At 42.2% G+C, this 25,395-nt stretch overlaps 1 protein-coding gene across 1 annotated transcript in view; it reads left to right on the top strand.

The window, feature by feature from the left end:
* The window catches only part of LOC144494076 (protein lin-28 homolog B-like), a 195,741-nt gene that overhangs the window by 109,061 nt on the left and 61,285 nt on the right, over positions 1 to 25,395 (top strand). Inside the window, exon 3 of the mRNA XM_078213653.1 lies at positions 3,768 to 3,952. Coding sequence (XP_078069779.1) covers positions 3,768 to 3,952 — 185 coding nt within the window. The remainder of the gene's footprint in view (positions 1 to 3,767; positions 3,953 to 25,395) is intronic.

Raw genomic sequence — 25,395 nt, 5'->3', positions numbered from 1 at the left:
GCAACCAGTTAGAGGGGCTGAATGGCCCACTCTTGTTACAGTGTTAAGTCCCATTATTCCATCAATTATTTAATTTATATGAAATCTACGAAGTACCTCTACTTGACTTGTGTTAATTTGTGGCGTATTCCTTCTGAGTAATGCAAAGTACTCATTTAACAATTTTACCATTTCCTTATCACTTATAGACTTGCTGACATTGTCTCAATAATGGAATTGCTTTCTCCTGTACTGTTCTCCTTTTAACATTTTTACATTGGTCTTGCTCTCTGCCTAATGCTGCAGAATGTTGATTCTGGTGCTCAGGTCTGTAGCATGCCCTTAGGATTAATCTCAACATTTAATATTCGAGTTGACCAGAGCCTTGCAAACTCTGGAGTTCAGAGTTGCTCTTCCCAGAGTGAGATAGAGAACCTGGTGAACTGGTGCAGCAACAATAATCTCTCCCTTAATGTCAACAAAGTGAAGGAGATTGTCATCGACTTCAGGAAGTGTAGAGGAGAACATGCCCCTGTCTACATCAATGGGGACAAAGTAGAAAGGGTCGAGAGTTTCAAGTTTTTAGGTGTCCAGATCGCCAATAACCTGTCCTAGTCCCCCATGCCGACACTATAGTTAAGAAAGCCCACCAACGCCTCTACTTTCTTAGAAAATGAAGGAAATTTGGCATGTCAGCTACGATTCTCACCAATCTTTACAGATGCACCATAGAAAGCATTCTTTCTGGTTGTATCACAACTTGGTATGGCTCCTGCTCTGCTCAAGACCACAAGGAACTATAAAAGGTCGTGAATGTACTCCAATCCATCACGCAAACCAGCCTCCCATTCATTGACTCTGTCTACACTTCCCGCTGCCTCGGAAAAGCAGCCAGCATAATTAAGGACCCCATGCACCCTGGACATTCTCTCTTCCACCTTCTTTTGTCGGGAAAAAGATACAAAAGTCTGAGGTCACTTACCAACTGACACAAGAACAGCTTCTTCCCTGCTGCCGTCAGACTTTTGAATGGACCTACCTTGCATTAAGTTGATCTTTCTCTACACCCTAGCTATAAGTGTAATAGTACATTCTGCACTCTCGTTTCCTTCTGTATGAACGGTATGCTTTGTCTGTACAATGCACAAGAAACAATACTTTTCACTGTATGCTAATACATGTGACAATCATAAATCAAATCAAAATCAGCTAATAAAGAACTCTGTGAAAATATGGTTGTTGTATGTCAGTCTCAGTGCATGTGGACTCAGCAGGTGATGCTGGGGCTGGGGTAAGGAAGATGACTCAGTTTCTGCTCCTGGTCCATATATATGGGTACCAATGAGAATAATTCTTCTGTGAATTCCCATCACAGTAATAGTTTTTTTTGACATTTTTAGACCCTTCAGTCAAGAATTTTTGAACAATCGCACTTCCAGAGGAATTGACACTTGCAGGAGAGAGGGGAAAGGAAATTGTGGAGGGAACAATAACTTGTATTTATATAACACCTTTGGCATAATAAAATACACCAAGGCACTGAACGAGAATATTGTAAAGCAAAACTATTGTACTTAGCCACATGAGATATAAGGGCAGATGACCAAAAGCTTGGTCCAAGTAATAGGCTTTATTTAAGGAGTGTCTTGCAGAGAGTGAAGTAGAGAGCTGGAGAGATTTAAGGTTGGGGCCTGGACAGCTGAAGGCATGGCCACCAATGGAGGACTAATTCAAATCAGGGATGTGCAAAAGACCAGAACTGGAGAAGCACAGACATCTTGGAGGGGTTCTCGGGCTGGGGCCCGATTACAGAGATAAGGAGGCATTTGTAAATCAAATGAACCAATGCAGATCAGTGAGTACAGGGGCAATGGTGAACGGGATTTGGTGCAAGTAAGGACACAGGCAGCAGAGTTCTGGTTAATCTCAAGGTTTGTGAGAATAGAATGTGGGAGGCCAGCCTGCAATGTGCCACAAAGGTTAAGTTGTGAAGTCTTGAGGTAACAAAGGCATGGATGACGGAAGAGAGAATGTGATCAATGATGGAGTGCTTCACTCCCTATTATCACCAACAACTGTGGTGTCTCCACTATATTACATTCTAATTATCCACTTTCCTGATTAATGACTTGAGCTTCCACAGGCCAAATTCTTGGATGAGGCATTTTATCATTACGCAGATAATGTTTTTTTATTTGTATTTCATGATACACAGCTCTAATAGTAAAACTATATCTTGCACCTGTACATTTTTAATATAGCTCTCATGATCATTGCTATACATATATGTATAGTCGGTTTAGCTCAGTTGGCTGGACGGCTGGTTAGTGATGCAGAGCAATGCCAACAGTGTAGGTTTCATAGAATCCCTGCAGTGCAGAAAGAGGCCTTTTGGCCCATTGAGTCTGCACCCACTCTCTGAAAGAGCATCTTACCAAGCACCCCCCTCCCCATCCCCGTAACCCCGCACAATTCCCATGGCTAATCCACCTAAACTACACATCTTGGGACATCAAGGGGCAATTTGACATAGTCAGTCCACCTAACCTGCAAATCTTTGGAGTATGAGAGGAAACTGGAGCATCCAGATAGACCCACAAAGACACGGGGAGAAGGTGCAAACTCCACACAGTCACCCAAGGCCAGACTTGAACCTGGGTTCCTGGCACTGTTAGCAGTGCTAACTGCCGTGTCACTGTGCTGCCCCTAATTCCCATTAGTTATAAGCTGAGGTTATTCATGAAGGCCCATTTTCTCATCCTTGCCCCTCGCCTGAGGTGTGGTGATCCTCAGGTTAAATCACCATCTGTCACAGCCTATGGTCATCTGGGACTATGGCGAATTTACTTACTTTACGTTTACACAGATGTTTGGTTGATTTTTTTAATTTGTTCATGACGCCACTGGCAAGATCAGCATTTGTTGCCCATCACTAATTGCCCTTGAATTGAGTGACTTGCTAGGCCATTTCAAAGGGCATTTAGGAGTCAACCACATTGCTGTGGGTCCAGAGACACATGCAAACCAGCCCAGGTGGATTACCTTCCCTGAAGGACATCGAAGCTATCGCTCATGGTTCTCATGGTTACCATTACTGAGACTAGCTTTATATTCCACATTTTTTCATTGAATTCAAATTCCATCAGCCGCCATGGTGAGATTTGAACACATGTCCTCAGAGGATTAGCTTGGGTGTCTGGACCCCCAAAGTAGGAAGTTCCAGGATTTTGACCCAGCAGCCGTGAAGCGGGCTCCTTTTGCTTGGATTGTGTCGAGCTTCTTAAGTGTTGTTGGGGTAGCAGCCAGGGATATCACAGTAGATAACAATCCTGGGCTTCCCAGCACTGGAGAACGTTCCAAGCTGATCCATGCCTTGATCTATTACCCTATTGTAGCCTTAACTGAAATAAGATAATTGAGCATGACTGAGGATCAAACCTGGGAACTGTCTGGTCTTTGTACCTCATTAGATCATCATAAAGAAAAGAAAATGCATGTATATAGCACCTTTCATGGCCTCTGGATATCCCAATACACTTTACCACAGGTGAAACACTTGGAAGCATTGTCACTATTGTAATATTTTCTTGTTTATATTTTCAAGGCACTTTGAGGGGCTGATATTTAATTTATGTTATAAAGCCCCTCTGAAAATAGGAATTTTAATACATTGCTTCATTTAACCTCATTACCAAAAGCTTAACATGTATCCTCCTGCATCTGTTTTTTAGAATCATTCTTGAAGATAAATGTAATAATTTATTCCTTTTTTGTATTCTAATCTACAGAGCAAACTTTACATGGACGGATTCAGGAGTTTAAAAGAAGGAGAGCATGTAGAATTCACCTTCAAAAAATCTTCCAAAGGCCTGGAGTCAATACGGGTAACAGGTCCAGGAGGTACCCCTTGTTCAGGCAGCGAGAGACGGCCAAAAGGGAAGACAGTACAAAAACGGAAGCCAAAGGGAGACCGGTAAAATTACTATTTTGTTACTTGCAAAGGGATTGCACTTGACGTGTTTTCTAAATTGTCCCATAATTAAATTGGAAGTGTCCTCTTTTGTCTGCACCCTGCATACAAATAGAATATTGCCAATTTGCTTGGGGGAATAAGAATTCTCTCGTGATACCTAGAAATTCACATCATTGTGCTGCTCTTACTGTCGGATAATTCTTTGTTTATTCCACACAGTGACTAATGCCATTTTTATTCAGCTGATGTTTGCTGTGTTCCCTCACCCGAGTGAGTCCTGTTTGTTCCATTCCAGTTCATTTCAATTTCTGGTTTTAAAGTTTGCAAGGAATATTTGCCAATCCGATTTAGTGAGTTGCTGCAATTCGATTCCAACGTGGCGTGGCTTCTGGAACCGTGACGACCACTTTCAAAAAAGCACTCAGCGTGCCTATCACAGATGCCGGGGAGTTAGCCTCCTAAAAAGAAGGATGAGCTTAGTTTCGGGTGCAGAGATACTTCCAGTTCCAGTAGACTTGCAGATTAGACAAGGACTCAGATAGGTAGGGCATTACCAATAAATGCGCTGGACCAGCATCAATTCTCGTTGGCTTCTGATACCTCTTTAAATAATTCTAACAAGTTTCTCAAGTATAATCCTGCATAATGCCACGGTAACTTGCTATGTTGACTTCATACTCTCCCGGGTGTTTGACCGGATTTTGCTATAATAATAGTGGCAAGTATATCAGTGCTCAGTGGTATCAGGTAATAAACCTGACAGCAACATCTGGCATCAGCACATGCACAGTTAAAACTAGAAATCCAAAGTTGCTTTCAAAGATGCCCTGCTTGTCCACAAGGTGCATTGTTTCAGTCCTTGCCAATAGCTGTGGCACTGAAATGAAAATAATGGTAGCATCTAAAGGAATGAAAAGTAGTTGGAAATGTTAGGGCTGCTGCATTCAGAGGTTAATGAGTTTTTAATGGTGTAACAATTACTGGAAAACCATCTTGGTTTTGAAAAATTAATTTTACAAGTGTGGAGTCTCATTCCCTCAGAAAACTAATATTGCAGATCTTTAAAAAGTTTTCTCTCATCTCTTTACCTACATCCTTTCCGCAAGTCCAAACCTTTAACTTACTTCCCGTACAGTGATTTAAATGTAATTTATATTTCCTGTTTCTTGTATTTCCTGGTTTGCAGTCTGCATATCTCAATGAGGATTCTTCAATTTAGTTTAAACATCTCCTGCTGCTTTCTCTGCTCTGAGGCACCACAGATTCCCTGCAGAAGAAGTTGCACTCTATGATTAGAGGCAATCTCCACTCAGACCTGCAAAGGTCTCTGGACAATTGTGCGCAAGATGAACAACAAATGCCACTATTTTGCCACCCAGAGGAAAATTGGGGTCAATATGTTCCTTCTGGATAAACTCTAACACTGTTATCTTATGGTGTCCGGCCAACTGATCTGTCATTTCCATGACAGTCCTTTTGCCTCTTTTATTAAAAAGTAGGGATACTTGTTATGAAACGTTTTGATTCAGCACTTGAAGCAAAGGGAATCAAAGGATATGGGCGGAAGGTGGGATCAGATTATTGAGTTGGATGATCAGCCATGATCATAATGAATGGTGGAGCAGGCTCAAAGGGCCGAATGGCCTCCTCCTGCTCCTATTTTCTATGTCTCTATGTTCCATCATCTACAATATTTTGGTATTGCTCCTCCTTATTCTTGTGGTTCAGCAACAACGTGACATCTGACCTTATTTATGGATTCTGTGATGGATTTCTAAAAAGCTGAGCATGGATTTCTGGCAGTACTTTTATCTTGATTCAAGACATCAAATATGTTATAATTTAAGGCATGATTCTCACAATTGTTCACATTGTTTTGCAGGTATATTCCATTCCACTTTTGCTTGTGCATTATCGCTATCTTTAATCTATTTCCAGAACCATAGTTTGCTGCAACAGAATTCAGGAAAGGATTTTTCCCAAGTATGCATGGCCAACATGACAACTAAACAGTGGAAATTTCCATCGGAGCTGTTCAGAGAATTGTTATATATCTCCATTTGTTCTCCCAAACTTCTGCCAAAGTTAGAACAAGAGGTTGGGGAATGACCCATTCACGTTCTGCTGCAAAAATGATTACGATTTAATATGGGCACCTATTCAAATTGGTTTAAGTGTCCGGGAGATCCAGGTGACTTTCCAGAACATTTGAAACTTGTAAAGTAGCTCATTCCATGCGGTGCAAAACTTCGGTAAAGTGAGCCTGGCTCCATGCATTGCTTTTCTCTTGAGTCAAGCCTGATCCCTATTCTGCATTTAAGCTGCAGTGTTAGAAATGCAGTGAAACTAAAGTTGCAGTGTAAATGGACCCTTATTCTTCTGTGGGTTAGGCTGCCAGAAATGATTTTCAATCTCTCTCTAATTGTACAGAAGAACTAAATCAAAAACCCTGTACTATATTATCCAGATATGTGGATAGTGAAGACAGCAAGGAAAAGACACTTGTTCTAAGGAGCAATTACTTAAGTAGTCGTTTGGTAATACAAAAGCTAATTGTGGAGAAAATACATTTTGTCAAAGATTTTCATCTTGCACTCATCAGGGCAATCAAGATTTTACGTGAAATAACTTTAAGTGAACATAGATTTCCATGGGAATCAATCTAAGTTGAAATATTTTGCATTGCTAAATGAAATATTTTATATATTTAAAAATGTGAAAGAGAAATGTTTTTCTTATTCAATCGTGGGCATGGGCATTGCTGGCTGGCCAGCGTTTATTGCCCATCCCTAGTTGCCCTTGAGAAGGTGGTGGTGAGCTGCCTTCTTGAATCGCTGCAGTCCACGTGCTGTGGGTTGATCCACAATGCCATTAGCGAGGGCATTCCAGGATTTTGACCCAGCGACTGTGAAGGAACGGCGATATATTTCCAAGTCAGGATGGTGAGTGGCTTGGAGGGGAACTTGCAGGTGGTGATGTTCACATGTATCTCATAAGTTCATAAGATATAAGAGCAGAATTAGGCCATTCAGCCCATCAAGTTCGCTCTGCCATTTGCTCACGGCTGATATGATCTTCATCCCCATTTTCCTGCCTTCCCCCCATAACCCTTCAACCCATTACCAATTAAAAATCTGTCTAACTCTTCCTTAAATTTACTCACTGTCCCAGCATCAGCCGCACTTTGGGGTAACGAATTCCGCAGATTCAGAACCCTTTGGGAGAAGTAGTTTCTCCTCAACTTTGTTTTAAATTTGCTACCCCTTATCCTAAGACTATGACCTCTCTGCTGCCCTTATCCTTCTAGATGGAAGTGGTCGTGGGTTTGGAAGGTGCTGTCTCAGGATCTTTGGTGAATTGCTGCAGTGCATCTTGTAGATAGTACACACTGCTGCTACTGAGCATCGGTGGTGGCGGAAGTGGATGTTTGTGGGTCTGGTGCCAATCAAGCGGGCTGCTTTGTCCTGGACGGTGCCAAGCTTCTTGAGTGTTTTTGAAGCTGCACTCATCCAGGCAAGTTGGGAGTATTCCAACACATTCCTAATTTGTGTCTTGTGGACAGGCTTTGGGAAGTCAGGAGATGTGTTACTCGCTGCAGTATTCCTAGCCTCTGTCCTGCTCTTGTAGCCACTGTGTTTATGTGGCGAGTCCCAGTTGAGTTTCTGGTCAATGGTAACCCCAAGGATGTTGACAGTGGGCGATCCAGTGATGGTTACACCATTGAATGTCAGGGGGCGATGGTTAGATGGTCTCTTATTGGTGATGGTCATTGTCTGGCTTTTGTGTGGAGTACATGTTACTTGCCACTTGTCAGCTCAAGCCTGGATATTGTCCAGATCTTGTTGCATTTGAACATGGACTACTATTTGTAAAGCAGTTTCGATTTCAACTATTATGTAGCCTTGTGCATCTTGTTCTACTCATCATTAACAAAAATCCAAATGTAGTTGGATTAAAAGATGAATTACGCACCAATGGCTCAGTAAATTCTTTGTGGTAATTGATTGGTGTGGCACAAATTGTGGGACAATTATTTGATTTGATTTATTATTGTCACATGTGAAAACTATTGTTTCTTGTGTGCTATACAGACAAAGCATATTGTACATAGAGAAGGAAACGAGAGAGTGCAGAATGTACTATTACAGTCACTAGCTAGAGTGTAGAGGAAGATCAACTTAGTACAAGGTAGGTCCATTCAGAAGTCTGATGGCAGCAAAGGGAGAAGCTGTTCTTGAGTCGGTTGGTACGTGACCTCAGACTTTTGTATCTTTTTCCCGACAGAAGAGAGTGGAAGAGAGTATGACTAGGGTGCGTGGGGTCCTTAATTATGCTGGCTGCTTTGCTGAGGCAGCGGGAAGTGTAGGCGGAGTGAATGGATGGGAGGCTGGTTTGCGTGATGGATTGGGCTTCGTTCACGACCCTTTGTAGTTTCTTGCAATCTTGGGCAGAGCAGGAGCCAAACCAAGCTGTGATACAACCAGAAAGTATGCTTTCTATGGTGCATCTATTGGTGAAAGTTGGTGAATGTCATAGCTGACATACCAAATTCCCTTAGCCTCCTGAGAAAGTAGAGGCATTGGTGGGCTTTCTTAACAATAGCATTGGCGTGGAGGGACCAGGACAGGTTGTTGGTGATCTGGACACCTAAAAACTTGAAGCTCTCGACCATTTCCACTTCATTCCTGTTGATGTAGACAGTGGCACATCCTCCACTACGCTTCCTGAAGTCGATAACTATCCTTCATTTTGTTGACATTGAGGGAGAGATTATTGTCATTGCACCATTATGGAGGAAATAGTAAAAATGTTCTGTACAGCTGCAAAAGTTACTCATTATGTTCCTGTCTGTTTTTAGCCCTTTGTCGCACTTCAGTCTTAATCAATGTTTTTTTTAATGTTGGCATGAGTGAGTGGAGTACAATTCAATAGCATTCCAGAGTTGCAATTGTCAGTGAGCAGGGTAGGTGCTGATTTTTTTGAAGAGCAGCTGTCAGTGTAACACGGTGCAAAGCTCTTCCTCTCTCAGCTGGATTTAAAAAGATGATTTTAATAGGTGGTGCTGCTCAGACTTGTGTCGATGCAAAGAAAAACTGATGGTGGGGGGGGATTCTGTGCCACAGAGCGAAGGTGGAAAACCCACTTATGATATAAGAATATTCATACAATCCCTACAGTGCCCGTCAAGTCTGCACCAACCACAATCCCACCCAGGCCCTATTCCCATAACCTCACATATTTACCCTGCTAATCCCCTGACACTAAGGGGCAATTTACCATGGCCAATCAACCTAACCTGCACATCTTTGGACTGTGGGAGGAAACCGGAGCACCCGGAGGAAACCCACACAAATACAGGGAGAAACTCCACACAGGCAGTGATCTGAGACCGGAATTGAACCCGGGTCCCTGGCGCTGTGAGGCAGCAGTGCTAACCACTGTGCCACTATGACACCCCATATTGTTGAGAATCCATCCACCATGAAGATGAGGAGCATACAGATTAGGAATGCCCCTTTTGTCACCCAATGGTCCATCTACCCGATTTGAATGACGTAAGACACACCTCTTTGTCATTGGAATGGGCGGCTGACTGGTGCACAAAGTTTAAAATAAACATCTTTAGGGCTGGCAGCTCTGGTTGAACCTATTCGTGGAGATTTCCACACAGGATCTCCTGCTCCCATGTCCCGGGTGCTGTTTGTCCACCAAATCCAACTCGCCAGCACACTACCTCCAATTGGAAAGCAACCAGGCTCTGAATTAGTTGATTTGGATGGTGCTGAACTGTTTGTTTGTCAAACAGCCTCAGCTATCTCCAATATTCTTCAAACTAATAACTTTTAATTTCTTGGCACATTCCAGGACAAATCCAGAGGGTTGACATTCCTTCAGGGGAGAAGAAAATTGGGATGGATGGACATGATATGAAAATAGAGAATGGGAAAGGAACAATTGACCTAAGCAGAATAGGTTGAATGCCTCGACCCACCCCTCCACCAAAAAATTCCTCTCTCCTATTGCAAATAAATCACTGCACTGGTCCAGATCCCGGTGGTGCATTCCTCTTAATGGACTGAAGTTACCTATGGGGACATTCTGGCAGCTATTGTCCACGGCATTGCAGAAATGGTGCTAGATACAAACTGGTTCCTTACCCTTTCTGGCCTCATTGTATAAGGGAAAATGAATAACTTAATTTTTAAAAAAAGTTTATTTATTAGTGACACAAGTAGGTTTACATTAACACTGCACTGAGTTACTGTGAAATTCCCCTAGTCGCCACACTCTGGCGCCTGTTCGGCTACACTGAGGGAGAATTTAGCATGGCCGATGCACCTAACCAGCATGTCTTTCAGACTGTGGGAGGAAACCGCAGCACCCGGAAGAAACCGGCACAGACACAGGGAGAATGTGCAGACTCCACACAGATAGTGACCCAGTTCGGGAATCGAACCCTGGTCCCTGGCACCATGAGGCAGCAGTGCTCACCACTGTGCCACCATGCTTAAACAAAACCTTTCAACTATTAAGATAGAGCATTTACACATAATTGTTATTGGCACAATACTTTTGGACTGAGAAACATCCATTTGAGGCAATAATGTTCAAACTATTTTATGTGTTGGGGGGTGCTTATAAATATTTATACACTCCAGGAGAACAAACCCCAACCCCTGCCCCATTTCACCCCTAACGAGCAAAAGTTAACTACTTAAAGGAACAAGGTGATCATTGAAGAACACGTTTTTATTAGCAATCGGTAACAGAAAGTATATGCTAGTAATCATCAAATGCAGAATAATACAAATATCTGATAGTCATGGAATCCCTACAGTACAGAAGGAGGCCATTCGGCCCATTGAGCCTGCACCAACCACAATCCCACCCAATCCCCGTAACCCGCATATTTACCCTGCTAATCCCCCCGAGACTAGGGTCAATTTAGCATGGCCAATCACCCTAAGCCGCATATTTTTGGACTGTGGGAAGAAACCAATGCAGACACGGGGAGAACATGCAAACTCCACACAGACAGTTACCCAAATCAGGAATTGGACCCGGGTCCCTGGCACTGTGAGGGAGTAGTGCGAACCACTGGGCCACCGTGCCACCCTAAATAATAATAACGTAACTTTTCTCATCGCAAATCGTTTTGTCTTACACTGTTATCCAGTTTGCCTTACACTGTTATCCAGTTTGCCTTAGTAGTCTTCTTCTTCACCTAATCTCTAAAATTTATGTGGTCTATCTCCTTGCCCCACCATCCACCCTCTCCCTTGTTCTACTTTCTCTTATAAACTGTTCACCTAGTTGCTGGGGTAGAGAATTCCATAGATTCATGACTCTTTGAGTGAAGTCATTTCTTGTCATTTCTGTTTGTTCTTCTGGTTTGTTAATAAGGTATTACACTGTGGGCTAGTCAAGTGGACGTAAAGAATCCCATGGCATTAATTAAATAGCTGCATGTTCTCCTGGCCAGCATTAATACAGTAACCAACAGGATTACTAAGTCCTTCATTTGCTCTGTTGGATCATTTCTTCTTCTTTCTGTCTGTTGAATGTTGCCGCATCTAACTGGATTATTAACAGTAGCTGCATTTCAAAAGTCATTAGTTGCATTTGAAGTGACGTTCCATATGTGGGGTGTGGTAAACACAGTGGACTGGTAATCCAATGATCTAATGTTCTGGAGATACAAGTTCAAATCCCACCACCACTGGATTGTTGTAAAAGCCCATCTGGTTCATTAACGTCCTTCAGGGAAGAATATCTGCCAGCCTTGCCTGCTCAGCCGTACATGTACCAAATGGCCTCTTTTCTGCACCGTAGGGATTCTATAACCGGAACTCTTATCACCTCGCCCGCCATGGAATTGGAGCGGGCAAGGGGCCGACAACAGAAATATCCGTTGACTTTGGGTGGGAATTTCCGGTCTCACTCAAGTGAGGCTGTAAAATCCCACCCTGTGGTTCTAAGGCAGTTCACACTATTTTCTCAAAAGCGATGGGTAATAAATGCTAAATGCTGGCTTTACCGGTAAACACAAAGAGTTTTAACAACACCAGGTTGAAGTCCTAACAGGTTTATTTGGTAGAAAATGCCATTAGCTTTCGGAGCTCTGCTCCTTTGTCAGATGGAGTGGAGTGGTAGCAGAAGCTTTCGGAGTGTTGATCCTTCCTCAGGTGAGTCACCCGAGGAAGGAGCAACATTCCGAAAGCTTGTGCTACCAAATAAACCTGTTGGACTTTAACCTGGTGTTGTGAGACTTCTTACTGTGCTTACCCCAGTCCAATGCCAGCATCTCCACATCATGTTTACTGGTAAAGCCAGCATTCTGTGAATGAATAGGTAGGCATCCATCTGTCTCGGGAGATGATGGACTGGTCTGGGGCATTCTGGATTGCGTCATCTATTTTTGACCATGGAGGCTTGTTTGTGACAGGCAGTCCCTTCCAAAGCTCTGCTTTATCCCTTGAATCTTGAAAACATCTGATGATTCTCCGTTGTAACTGACAGAACTGTGTACATTCTTGTGGAAAGAAGAAATGACATCCAGGAGGGCAGCCTATTTTCCACTGCAGTTTGAGGAGCCTGTTATGGTATCAAAGGCCTTGATGAGGTCTGTGAAGGCAGGGTGAAGTGGTCTGTGCTCTTTGAAGCACTTCATTACTGAAGTGAGAATAATGATGACCGTTGATCTGCCAACTCTGAAGCTACACTGAATTTCAGGGTAGATGTGTAGTACCAGGGTCTGCAATTGGATCAAGCAACGCAGGTAAAGACCTTCCCCACAATAATTAGCCGAGTTGTTGCCTGTTTAATGGCTGTGAATCCTTGGAATCAGTTAATCTGAAAGACGTGCTGGTTAGGTGCATTGGCCATGCTAAATTCTCCCTCAGTGAATCCGAACAGGCGCTGGAGTGTGGCGACTAGGGGATTTTCGCAGTAACTTCATTGCAGTGTTAGTGTAAGCCTACTTGTGACAATAATAAATAAACTTTCGGAAACATTTAGTTCGACTTTGTGACAGATGAGCCATCATAGGCCAAGTGACCTCTTCATCAGTGCCTGCCTTATGATTCTCAATGCAGGTAGGGTTGTATGAGCCTGTTTATGTTCCTTTAAACAACTCTGCCACCATTTCATGGATAACTGCGGAGTCTGGAGAACTGTTGTAATGTTTGGCTTTTTTTAAGCTACTGTCCAAATGTTTATTTTTAGGAAGTTAGATGAAATACTGCCATTGGTAGAAAGTGGGACTGGTAATGATATTAGCTCTAAAGAAGAGTCATATAGACTGGAAACTCTCGGTTTCTCTCCACAGACGCTGCCAGACCTGCTGGGTTTATCCAGCATTTTCTCTTTCTTTTATTGATAGATACTTTTTAGCTCTCGAGGTTTACTCAAAGGCCAATTTTAACCATTTATGAATTGCTGGCTCCAGGTCAGAATAACTCATTATGAAATGATTTTCTCTTTGCCTGTAACAAAGTGGGAATCTGGAATGTAGAGTGCAGTGCTGAACCTAATCTTTGTGACAATGGGAATTTCGCTTCCTTTTTGTTTGGAACTCTGCAGTATTGCAGTTTGTTCTACTTTAAATACAGTTAAAAATTTGGAGAAATAAAAAAGATTACTTTATAGATTTGGAGTTGCAGTGGTACTGTCCTGTATAGCTGAAGCTTCTTTTACTACGTGGTCTGATTAAATGGTTCTCCCATCTATTCCATTCCCTGCTATTCATCTCCGAATCTGAAGACTTATTATCTGTTACTGAAACTTGATCTTGTTCCAGTGAAGCCAGGGACAATTTCCCCCAATTTCCTGCTAACTAAGCTGTTTGTCATTGAAGAGATGAGGATTTCTTGATTTTCGCTTTCCTCCGATGATGAGGAAACCCAGTTGTGTCTTTTGGCGGCTGCAGTAGAAAGGCGCCATGTCCTACAGACAACAGCTGGACACAGTGGAAAAACCCTGGCCACTGTGAATCCAGACCTGTCATCATCTCATCTCATCCCACCCTTTCCTCCCACTAAGAGCGTTGGAATCCTCGATCCTAAGGGACTGCCTGAGGGAGATGTATCGTAAGATGTTGTCAGATGACTGGAACTTTCATGGTTGCTGAGAGTCCGTGCTGGTGTTGTTCTTGCCCGTCACCCTCTCCTGGCATAGATATAAGTTTTAAGTTTATTTATTAGTGTCACAAGTAGGCTTACATTAACGCTGCAATGGAGATACTGTGAAAATCCCCTAGTCGCCACACTCTGGTGCCTGTTCGGGTACACTGAGGGAGAATTTAGCGTGGCCAGTGCACCTAACCAGCATGTCTTTGGACAGTGGAAGGAAACCGGAGCAGACACGGAGAAAACATGCAAACTCCACACAGACAATGACCCAAGCTGGAAATCGAACCTGGATCCCTGGCGTCGTGAGGCAGCAGTGCTAACCACTGTGCCGCCATGCTGCCCTATAAGTGAAGGAACACCTCAATGCTGTCCCAGTTTATGAACGATGCCTCCAAAACTATGTGGTACCTGAATCTGACTTTCTGCAAGTTTGGTTTTAGCCAGTTGATTTTCAAATGTTTAGTCGTCTTCCAGTCAAAACTGTTATTTTCTTAACCTTGATCCTGGCACACAGGTTAAATCCACCTCATCATTGTCTGCTGCACAGATAGAATAGAATATCCTTCCTTTCGGCCTAAGATTGTATCTAAATCTCCCTTATCTCAGGGGGGAAAAAACAGTGCCAATGCTTTATCTACTATCGCACATATCTTCCACTTGTCAGGAAGCTGATGTGACAGGATATTTGCATTAAAATAGGATAGATGAAAGAGTTCTGTCAGTCTAGGCAGATGACAGAAGGTGAGAATGATAAAAGATTATTTGAAACAGCGCTCAACAGAAGGATTAGTCTGTTTGCCTACAGCACCCAGATAGTGTTTTGAAACCCTCCAATTATTATGTGGCTGTTTCTCTCCCTCCCTGTTGCCCATTATTCATCGTTTACTCTCACCAATGTTCTCCATTCCTCTGTCTGAAGCAAGACACTGGGACACCATCTGATAAAGGGATTCCATCTTGTTATCAGACAGCGATTGTCATCAAGCTATTTAACTGCAAGAGGCATCACAGCCAAGTTCAGAAACTAATAGCTCTGAGGGAAGGTGACTCTGAGATACTGCCATAGACTTGCTGGTGTAAAGCAACAGGTCTATGTGCATTTAAAGAAACAATCGGACAGTTCAGACAAGGGCAGCATGATGGCACAGTGGTTAGCACTGCTGCCTCCCAGGGCCAGGGACCCGGGTTCGATTCCCGGATTGGGTCACTGTCTGTGTGGAGTTTGCATGTTCTCCCCGTGTCTGCGTGGGTTTCCTCCGGGTGCTCCGGTTTCCTCCCACAGTCTGAAAGACGTGCTGATTAGGTGTATTGACCCAAGCAGGCACCAGAATGTAGCGACTAGGGAAATTTCACAGTAACTTCATTGCAGCCTTCCTTGTGACTAATAAATAAACTTTACATTATGTCCCACATGTTGAGATGCTGTTGACCAGTTAAGCAAAAAAAGAAAAAAATGCCTTTATAGAGTCATAGTCATGGAGCAATACAGCACGGAAACAGGCTCTTCAATCCAACCGGTCCATGACAACCAAGGTGCCCTCCCAGGTAGTCCCAATTGCCCACATTTGGCCCATATCCCTCTATTCCTTTCCTTATGTACTTATCCAAATGCTTTTTAAATGTTGCTATTGTACCTGCCTCAACCACTCTCCCTGGCAGCTCATTCCATATACGCACCACCCTCTGAGTGAAAAGATTGCCCTTCAGGTCCCTTTAAAATCTTTCCCCTCTCACCTTAAACCCATGTCCTCTAGTTTTCAATTCCCCTAATCTGGGAAAAAGACTATGTGCGTTCATCCTATCTATGCCCCTCATGATTTTATACACCTCAATAAGGTCACCCCTCATTCTCCTACATTGCAAGGAATAAAGTCCTGGCCTCACCCACCTCTCCCTATAACTCAGGCCCAGTCCTGGCCTTTGTTCCAAACAGCTAATTTCCAAGTCTAATTTAATATTCTGAACTTCCACTGGCAAACCAGAGAAATGGAAAATGATATTAGAAATTCAGTGTTGACGATCACGTAATGGTTCGATAATTTGTTTTTGTTGTCAAATACAGTTTAAAATCTATCAGTAGCAGCATTATTAAAGATGTTAGCAATAAGAATGTTGGTATGTCTGCAAACACACCACTGCTCCTGACCTCCATGTATATTAAATTTATGAGATTCTGCTGCATAGATTGCCATAGTGATTAGCTTCAGTAAGAATTGGTTTCTAAGATGATGGCGCACAAAGAATGGTCTCAATGCTGTGATAAATGAGAACATGACGTGATCACCTCCTTGAATAGAATGGAATTTCAGACCCACAACACTGATTTTGACCTTTCCAGAAGATTTCTTGTTCTCTCTCTCGGTTGAAGATTAATTGACTTTAAATTTATCATTAAAAAGACTCTTCAAGTGAAACTTTATTTATTGACTTGTGCCCACCAAAGTGAGAGATGTCAGTGTTAAGGAATGCAGCAACGCTTTCCTGCTATTCGTAGGTCGCTATCAAGTCAGATACGACAAGAGCCAGATGTGGAGAACAAAAGCTTTTGATGCTTTTTGCCCAACAGTGTACGTTAATCCCAAGCTTAGAAGAGCATTCTGTACAGTAACAATGTTGATTCTTGCATTTCTCATCAGCTTTGTGTAGCCTCGCTGAGGGAGCCTGTTTCGTGGCAAATGAAGGAGAACACCTTCGTGTAGCTCCAAATATTAAGGGCCTAGATTTTTGGTTTAAAATCCCACAGCAAGCAAAGAATAGGAAACTGAGAAAATGTATTTTTTTGAAAAAACAAGTGTCCTGCAGTTTTTCATTCTGGGGGTGAGTGACAATTCAGAAGCGAGCCATCATTTCAGTTGTTTAGTAATTGGCCAACAATCAATAGATAAATTTTGAGGTAGGAGCATTGAACAGCTCTGCCAAAAAAATGCTCTTTTTTAAAAATGAAGGCACGTCAGTTAAAGCTTTTCCAATGCTGCTTTTCAAATACGTGTGAGAGGCTGCGAGTTTCAGATTTGCACTAATCTTTAATCAATGGGAGGTGTTGGAGCGAACTTCAATTCGATAAGTAGAAAGGGTACGGTGGAAACAGGATTTAGCACAGACATATCATAGAGTAGGAAAGGCAAATCAATGGGTAGGCGTCAGGTTGGCACAGACAAAGAAATGCAAATAATGAGAGGTTAGAAACGGAAGCACTGGAAACATATGATGGGACAGATTTACAATTCTATATATGATATTTTCAATACATACACAAGCAAGCAAAGATAGGTGGAAAAGCAAGTTGTGAAGAAGACATAAAGAGTCCGCAAACAGATTTTTAGGTTAAGTAAGTGGGCAAATATTTGGCAGATGGAGTATAATGTGGGAAAACGTGAATTGCCCATTTTGACACAAAGAACAGAAACACATTATACTATTTAAACAGAGAAAGACTGCAGAACTCAGTGGTACAGAGGGATCAGGATGTTCTGGTACATGAATCACAAAGTTAGTATGCAGGTACAGCAAGCGATTAGGAAGGCAGATTAAGTGTTCTCATTTATTGCAAAGGAAATGGGATATAAAAGTAGGGAAGTTTAACCAACTGTACAGGACCTTGGTGAGACCAAATCAGGAATACTGTGCACAGTTTTGATCTCCTTATTTGAAAAAGTTTATCATTGTATTAGCAGTTCAGAGAAGGTTCATGCAACTCATTCCCTGGGATGAAGGGCTCATCTTATGAAGAAAGGTTGAACGGGTTGGGCCGACACTCATTGAAGTCAAGAAGAATGAAATGTAACCTTATTGAAACATACAAGATCCTGAGGGGTCTTGATAGGGTAGATACTGAGAATATGTTTCCTCTTCTGAGGGAGACTTGAACTAGGGGACACATTAAAAATAAGAGGTTTCCATTTTAATATGGACAGGAGGAGAATTTTTTTCTCTGAGGCTCATTACTCTGCAGAATTCTCTTCCCGAGAAAAGTGGAGGCTGGGTCATTGAAGGTTGAATTGATATAGAAACGTAGCAAATTGAGCAGGAGGAGGCCATTCGTCCTTTTGAGCCTGCTATGCCATTCAGTATGATCATGGCTGATCATCTAACTCAATAGTCTGATCCCGCCTCCCCCCCCCATATACTTTGATCCCCTTTGCCCCAAGAGTTATATCTAACTGCTTCTTGAAAACATACAATGCTTTGGCCTCAACTACTTTCTGTGGTAGTAAATTCCACAGGCTGACCACTCTCTGGGTGAAGAAATTTCTCCTCATCTCTGTCCTAAACGGTCTACCCTGTAGCCTCAGAATGTGACCCCTGGTTCTGGACACTCCCGTCATCAGGTCCATCCCTCTTGTATCTACCTGACTAATCCTGTTAGAATTTTCTAGGTTTCTATGAGATCCTCCCTCATTCTTCTGAACTCCAGCGAATACAATCCTAACCGACTTAATCTCTCCTCATATGTCAGTCCTATCATCCCAAGAATCAGCTCGGTAAACCTTCTCTGCGCTCCCTCTAGAACAAGGACATCCTCCGTCAGATAAGGAGACAAAAACCGCACACAATATTCTAGATGTGGCCTCATCAAGGCCCTCTACAATTGCAGGAAGACATTCCTGCGCCTGCACTCGAATCCTCTCGCTATGAAGGCCAACATACCAGTTGCCTTTATTACTGCTTGCTGCACCTGCATGCTTACCTTCAGTGACTGGTGTACGAGGGCACCCAGGTCTCATTGCACATTTCCCGCTCCTAATTTGTGGCCATTCAGACAGTAATCTGCCTTCCAGTTTTTGCTACCAAAGTGGATAACCTCACATTTGTCAAAGTTATACTGCATCTGCCAATCATCTGTCCACCCACTTAACTGGTCCAAATTGCACTGAAGGATCTCTGCATCCTCCTCATGGCTCACGCTCCCTTTTTAAATAGTGGAGTTACATTAGCGACCCTACAATCTGTAGGAACTGTTCCAGAGTCTATAGCATCTTGGAATATGATCACCAATGCATCCACTTCGACACTTAGAATTAGACATATATTTGACTTCAAAGAAGTTGAGGGTTATGGGGGTCAAGTAGAGAAGTGTAGTTGAGATCTCAACCAGATCACTTGTGATCTTATTGAATGGTGCGAGCAGGCTCGAAGGCCATATGCCCTACTCCTGCCGCAAGTCATATCTTCCTCGAAGTTTGAGAAATGAAATGCTAAAACTGATGCTTGTCATGGCATTGTGGCAGAAATATCACAAATATAGCTAAATTTAGCAGTTGACAATGAATGTATTCAGTTGGAGGCGATGGCCTAGTAGTATTATTGCTAGAGTATTAATCCAGAAACTCAGCTAATGTTCTGGGGGACTTGAGTTTGAATCCTGCCGTGGCAGATGGTGGAATTTGGATTCAGTAAAAAAAAACTGGAATTAAGAGTCTACTGATGACCATGAAACCATTGTCAATTATCGGGAAAAACCCATCTGGTTCACTAATGTCCTTTAGGGAAGGAAATCTGCCGTCCCTACCCAGTCTGGCCTACATGTGACTCCAGAGCCACAGCAATGTGGTTGACTCGCAACTGCCCTCTGAGCAATGGCAACTAGGGATAGGCAATAAACGCTGGCCAGCCAGTGACGCTCGTGTTCCACGAATGAATTTTAAATTTTAGTATTAGTAGTATATTTAGTAGTATAGAGTATTTAAGGCAGAAGAAGTGAACAAAATGGAAGTTGTATATCTCTATGTTTCAGAAGCACCTGGAAGGTAAAAGGATCCTGCAAGAAGTAGGAAGCTATGGAAATGAATACTCTGGCTAGATATTTCTAACAGTAAGAGTTTTAACAACACCAGGTTAAAGTCTAAGCAAATGCTACCAAATAAACCTGTTGGACTTTAACCTGGTGTTGTTAAAACTCTTATTGTGTTCACCCCAGTCCAATGCCAGCATCTCCACATCATAGATATTTCTAATGCAGTAGAAAAGTCCTAGCTAACAGTCGGGTTAAAGTATGGACCATCAGGTCAATAGATGAACAAGTCAAGAGTTAGAAAGGATACATGAGAGCTGGGCTGTTATTTTAATGAGAGTCTTCAGTCGAACTAATTTAAAACAGGAAATTCCCAACTGGTTTAGAATCAAAGTTGGTGGTTGTAATACATGACAGTTCCTTGATCCAGGATGCCACAAGAGGCAATTTTCATCTTGATCTGGTAAATGAAAAAAACACAGAAATTGTACATGAAACAGAAATCATAGCTTCACAGAGTGATAGCAAACTAACTGAAACTGGATTCAGATGACAGAGCTCAGAAATTGCATAATAAATGAGTTGGGACAAGATAGTGGACAGAACAATAACAGATGTAATTTAATGCAGGCAAGTTAGAAGTGCTGCATGCTGTAAGGTAAACTAGAGGATATAATGTGCACACAGTCCACAAATCATGTTGAAATAGCTGAAGAAGAAGAAGCTAAAAGAGGCCTGTGAGTCCTTGGGGACTTGTTGCTAAAAGCTCCTATTCTGCTTTGGTTGGGCAATCAGCAAAGCAAGTTAGATGTTGAATTACTCCGATGAAGCAGGAAACTATACCTTATACAGCTCTGGCCGACTGCACCTTCGACACTACATTCAGTTCTGATAACCAAAAGCGTTTGGGCACTGGAGGATGGTCCTCAGTTGCAGAGGTCTGAGGAATGAATAAACACTGGTGAGCTTTTGAGCCATGATGGGAGCTGTCAGAAAGGGCAGCATGATGGCACAGTAGTTAGCAGGGATCCAGGTTCAATTCCGGCCTTGGGTCACTGTCTGTATGGAGTTTGCACGTTCTCCCTGTGTCTGTGTGGGTTTCCTCCGGGTGCTCCGGTTTCCTCCCACAGTCCAAAAGATGTTCAGGTTAGGTTGATTGGCCATGATAAATTGCCCCTTAGTGTCCCAAGAGGTGTAGGTTAGGGGGGATTAGTGAGCTAAATACATGGGGTTATGGGGTCAGCCTGGGTAAGAATCGGTGCAGACTCAATGGGCTGAATTATAGGGATTCTATGATAAGCTTAACACAAAAACGTAAATTAAACTGTAACAGTGGAATTAGAGGGGAACAAGAGAAGAGTACATTTAAGACAGACATTTTTCTACGCTGAAAAAATTATCAATAGCTGCAATAAATTTCCAGATAGAGTGGTGGAGGCAAAAAAATTCAATGTTACAATGGAATGATGTTGGAATGTGTCAGGGTGAGTAAGTTAAGATAATCAATCATTTATTTTTGGAGAAGGTAGAGGTTTTTTCTACTTTCCTTCCAAGACTCAATATTGAGATATCGCTCCCATTAGTTTGGAACAACGTTGCTGAAATCTTATCCTGAACCAAAGCACAGAAAATAAAGTGCAATTAAAAACTGGTAAAATAGAGTTAATGTTGTGTAACTGCTTAAAAATAGCTTGAGTAACAGAACTGATCAGCAATATCAACTATATCTAAAAACTCAAAGCAATGCTTTTGTATTTAGGACAGAATTTCGAAAATTAATTTTGTCCATTTGTTAAATACTCAATTGATCATCCATATTTTACTAGATGAACTAAAATTCTTACCATGCTATGTAACTGCATGGTGTCGGTCTTTTGAAAACAAGATCCATTCAATATATTAAAGGACTTGCATATACCAACCTATTTCCTGCAACATGTCCTCTCAGCCTTCAGGTCCATTTTCTCAAAAGAGTGGCGACTGATTCCTGTTGGGGCAGCATGGTGGCACAATGGTTAGCACTACTGCCTCACAGCACCAAGGACCAGGGTTCGATTCCCGGCTTGGGTCACTCTGTGGAGTCTACACATTCTCCCTGTGTCTGCGTGGGTTTCCTCCGGGTGCTCTGGTTTCCTCCCACTGTCCAAAAGACATGCTGGTTAGGTGCGCTGGCCATGCTAAATTCTCCCTCGATGTACCCGAACAAGCGCCAGAGTGTGGCGACTAGGGGATTTTCACAGTAATTACATTGCAGTGCGAATGTAAGCCTACTTGTCACACTTATAAATAAACTTTAAAGTCAATTAAAACAAACTAGATGCAAAACAATTGAACAGCTTCAAACTATCATGTAAAATTTAATTCACTCTTGCAAATGAAAAGTAAACTTAGAATGCTGTGCAGTTCTTCAAGATGGCGCCGGAGTGAGGCGATTTCTTGCAAGCTGTGCGCAGCGTGTCTTCTAATTCTGTCTTTTACTTTCGTTCTATGCTTCCAAAAATTTATTCTAACTCTTGTAAGCTTCTCTACCAAATTTGATCAGATTTCTCTACACCCTAACTATGATTGTAACACTACATTCTGCACTCTCTCATTTCCTTCTCTATGAACGGTATGTTTTGTCTGTATAGCACGCAAGAAACAATACTTTTCACTGTATGTTAATACATGTGACAATAATAAATCAAATCAAGCTTTCAGTTTCTTCCTTCAAAGAGCATATTGGTTCCACTATGTTTACGATGTAATGAACTGTTAATTAAGCAAAATAGATTTCTCATCCATAACCTCCAATTGATTGAGCAATAGAACAATTACACCATCGAACCCTATTAAAATATCAGATTAAAAATTAATAATAGACCTGTAAAAGGATTACGACCTTGCTCTTGAGCTTTTATTTGGTTAATTAATTAAAATCCTAGTTGCTACTTTATTCATATAAAAAAAGCCTATAAACGCTCAATTATCTTCCTGGAGTGGGCAGGGTCCAAACGAAAAATGTATCTGCATTTGTTTCACAGAGAAAAATGCATGGATAATATGTTTGCCGTGCAGAATTAATTTGTATGTTTCTTAGGCCTGCGAAGAGATTGAGAAAATTCATCGTGATTAATTTCAGGGTTAACGTTTTTAATCTCAGTTAATCATGTTTTTAGTTGTGACAGCACCTGCAGGCAGTGAATCAGCAGGAGCCAGGCTTACTGGGATCCGTGGCTGATAGAGGGGCAGTTGTCCTGCAGGCTCTACAATGAATACCACTGACAGATAGAGAGCTGCATTCACACTCTGCCGTCACCCTGGCAACTGTATACACGCACAGGAGGACATAATGGCCACACATGCACAGAGCATGATGTCTGTGCACGCAGAGACAGGGCATTGTTCATATATCCGCAGGACATAATGGCTGCACGTGTGAAAAATACGGGTTTTGCATATGCATATACTGAAGCTTATGGTAAGGAATTGTACTGAAGGCTGCAAGTGGTTCTGAGGTACTTCACTCAACTGCCATAGTGAACATGCATTAATAAAGACTAGGAAACGTCTGTGATTCATTGGCAGTTTTACTGTTTTTACTGCTACTTTCAAATTGGAATGTTTTTGAAGGAAAAACCTTCAAAATTCATTCTTACAGATTCATTCATAATTGGCATTTAATTGTTCTCCTTTAATTGCTGCAATCCACATGGTGAAGGTTTACTCACGCTGCTGTTCAGTGGGGTTAGTTACAGGATTTTGACCCAGTTACAGTGAAGGAACGGTGCTATGTGACCGAATTTGGACAGTGTGTGACTTGGAGGGGAACTTGCAAGTGATGGTGCTCCCATGCTGCTGCTGCCCTTGTATGGTGGAGGTTATAGGTTTGTAAAGTGCTGATGGAGATGCATTGTTGAGTGGTTTTAGTGCATCCATAGATGGTAGACACATGGTGTACCATTATGGAGGGAGTGAATGTTTAAGGTGGTGATTGGACTGTTGATCAAATGGGCTGCTTTACCCTGAATGGTATCGAGCTTCATGAGTGTTTACAGCGGGACTCATCCAGCCACACTCCTGACTTGTGGTGAGGCTTTGGGGAGTCAGGAGGTTAGCCACTTGCTACAGCATAACCAGCCTCAGATCTGCACTAGTAGCCACGGCATTTATGCAGCTGATCCAGTTAAATTTTTGAATTGTAGTAGATTGTGCCTTTCTGGAGAATTATTATACATCATTACTAAGCACAAATTTTATTGGAAAGCAATTGGAGGGAGCACAGGAAGGAAAGCCCACAACAGAGGATGCTCACATGCAAACAATGAAACAAGATATATTTTGTGAAAATATAATGGCCTTGTGGGCACACGATGATCAGGAAAGGTGAAAAAGAAGCATGCTAAATAGCAGACAAGTGTGAATGAGCCAAGCAGCAGACAGAATTAATGTAGACTGTAATGGGTGAAAGAGCTAAAGAATCATAGCATGGTCACAGCAGGACACTTGTCCCGTTGTGTCTGTGCCGACAGTGCGAGCAACTTACCTTGTCCCACTCCCTTGCCCTTTTCCCTTAGCCGTGCAATTTTATATTCCCTCCAGATAACTATCCAATTCCCTTTTGCAAGCCATGATTGATTCTGCCTGTACCACACTCTCAGGCAGTGTATTCTAGATCCTAACTACTCAACCCATTTTAAAAAAACTCTCCCCACCAGGTAATAGAAAGTATTTGCAGCACAAAAAAAGGCTATTCAGCCCTGCAAAGCCATGCGGAGGTTTACTCTCCATGAACCTCCTACCACCTTTCTTCATCTGATCCCATAAACATAACCTTTTCATTTCCTCGTCATGTATCAAGCTTTCCCTTAAATACATCTACGCTACTCACCCTTTCTTCCGCATCCACTACTTGTGGTAATGAATTCCATGTTGAAATTCCTCCTGAATTTCCTATTGGATTTATTGATTATTATCTTATATTTATGTCACAGAGTTCCAGCTTTACAAATACCCTTACAACCCTTTACATAATGTTAAAAACCACTATCAGGACACCCTTCGGTCTTTTAAAGAAAAGAACCCCAGCCTGCTTACTCTTTCCTGACCAATATAACCTCTCAAATTCTAATATCTGGCCAGTAAATCTTCTTTGCATCTTCTCCAGCCATGTTATATCATTTTTATAATATGGAGGCCAGAACTTGTTCTGTGAACTTGTAAGTCAAATTTTCTAATCTCCCCTGGTGTACAAAGCAGAGATTTAACAAGATTTCCTCGTTTTCGGCTATCTTGTTTATGCTGGAGTCCCCTCAGGTATTTCTGCCTCATTTCCAGTAACTTGGAAATCTCTCAATTTCATGCACTGTTGAATCATGTTTGGGATGCACAGATCACATTAGGCAAAACTCTCCATGAGTGCCTGTATGAGAGCTGTACAAATATCGTGTATATAATGCAAGTTAAACAAAATAAATTATTGTGTTTCTTTACAGAGCAAATTCATAATTATATCGTTTATAAGATTCATAGAATCTCAACAGTGCAGAAGGAGGCTATTCGGCCCATCGAGTCTGCATTGACACTCCAACAGAGCACCTTAC

The sequence above is a fragment of the Mustelus asterias genome, chromosome 5 (genome assembly GCF_964213995.1).
Source record: "Mustelus asterias chromosome 5, sMusAst1.hap1.1, whole genome shotgun sequence".
Taxonomy (NCBI): Eukaryota; Metazoa; Chordata; class Chondrichthyes; order Carcharhiniformes; family Triakidae; genus Mustelus; species Mustelus asterias.
Note: the sequence above shows the minus strand (reverse complement) of the source record. Positions and strands in the feature narration are given on the sequence as shown.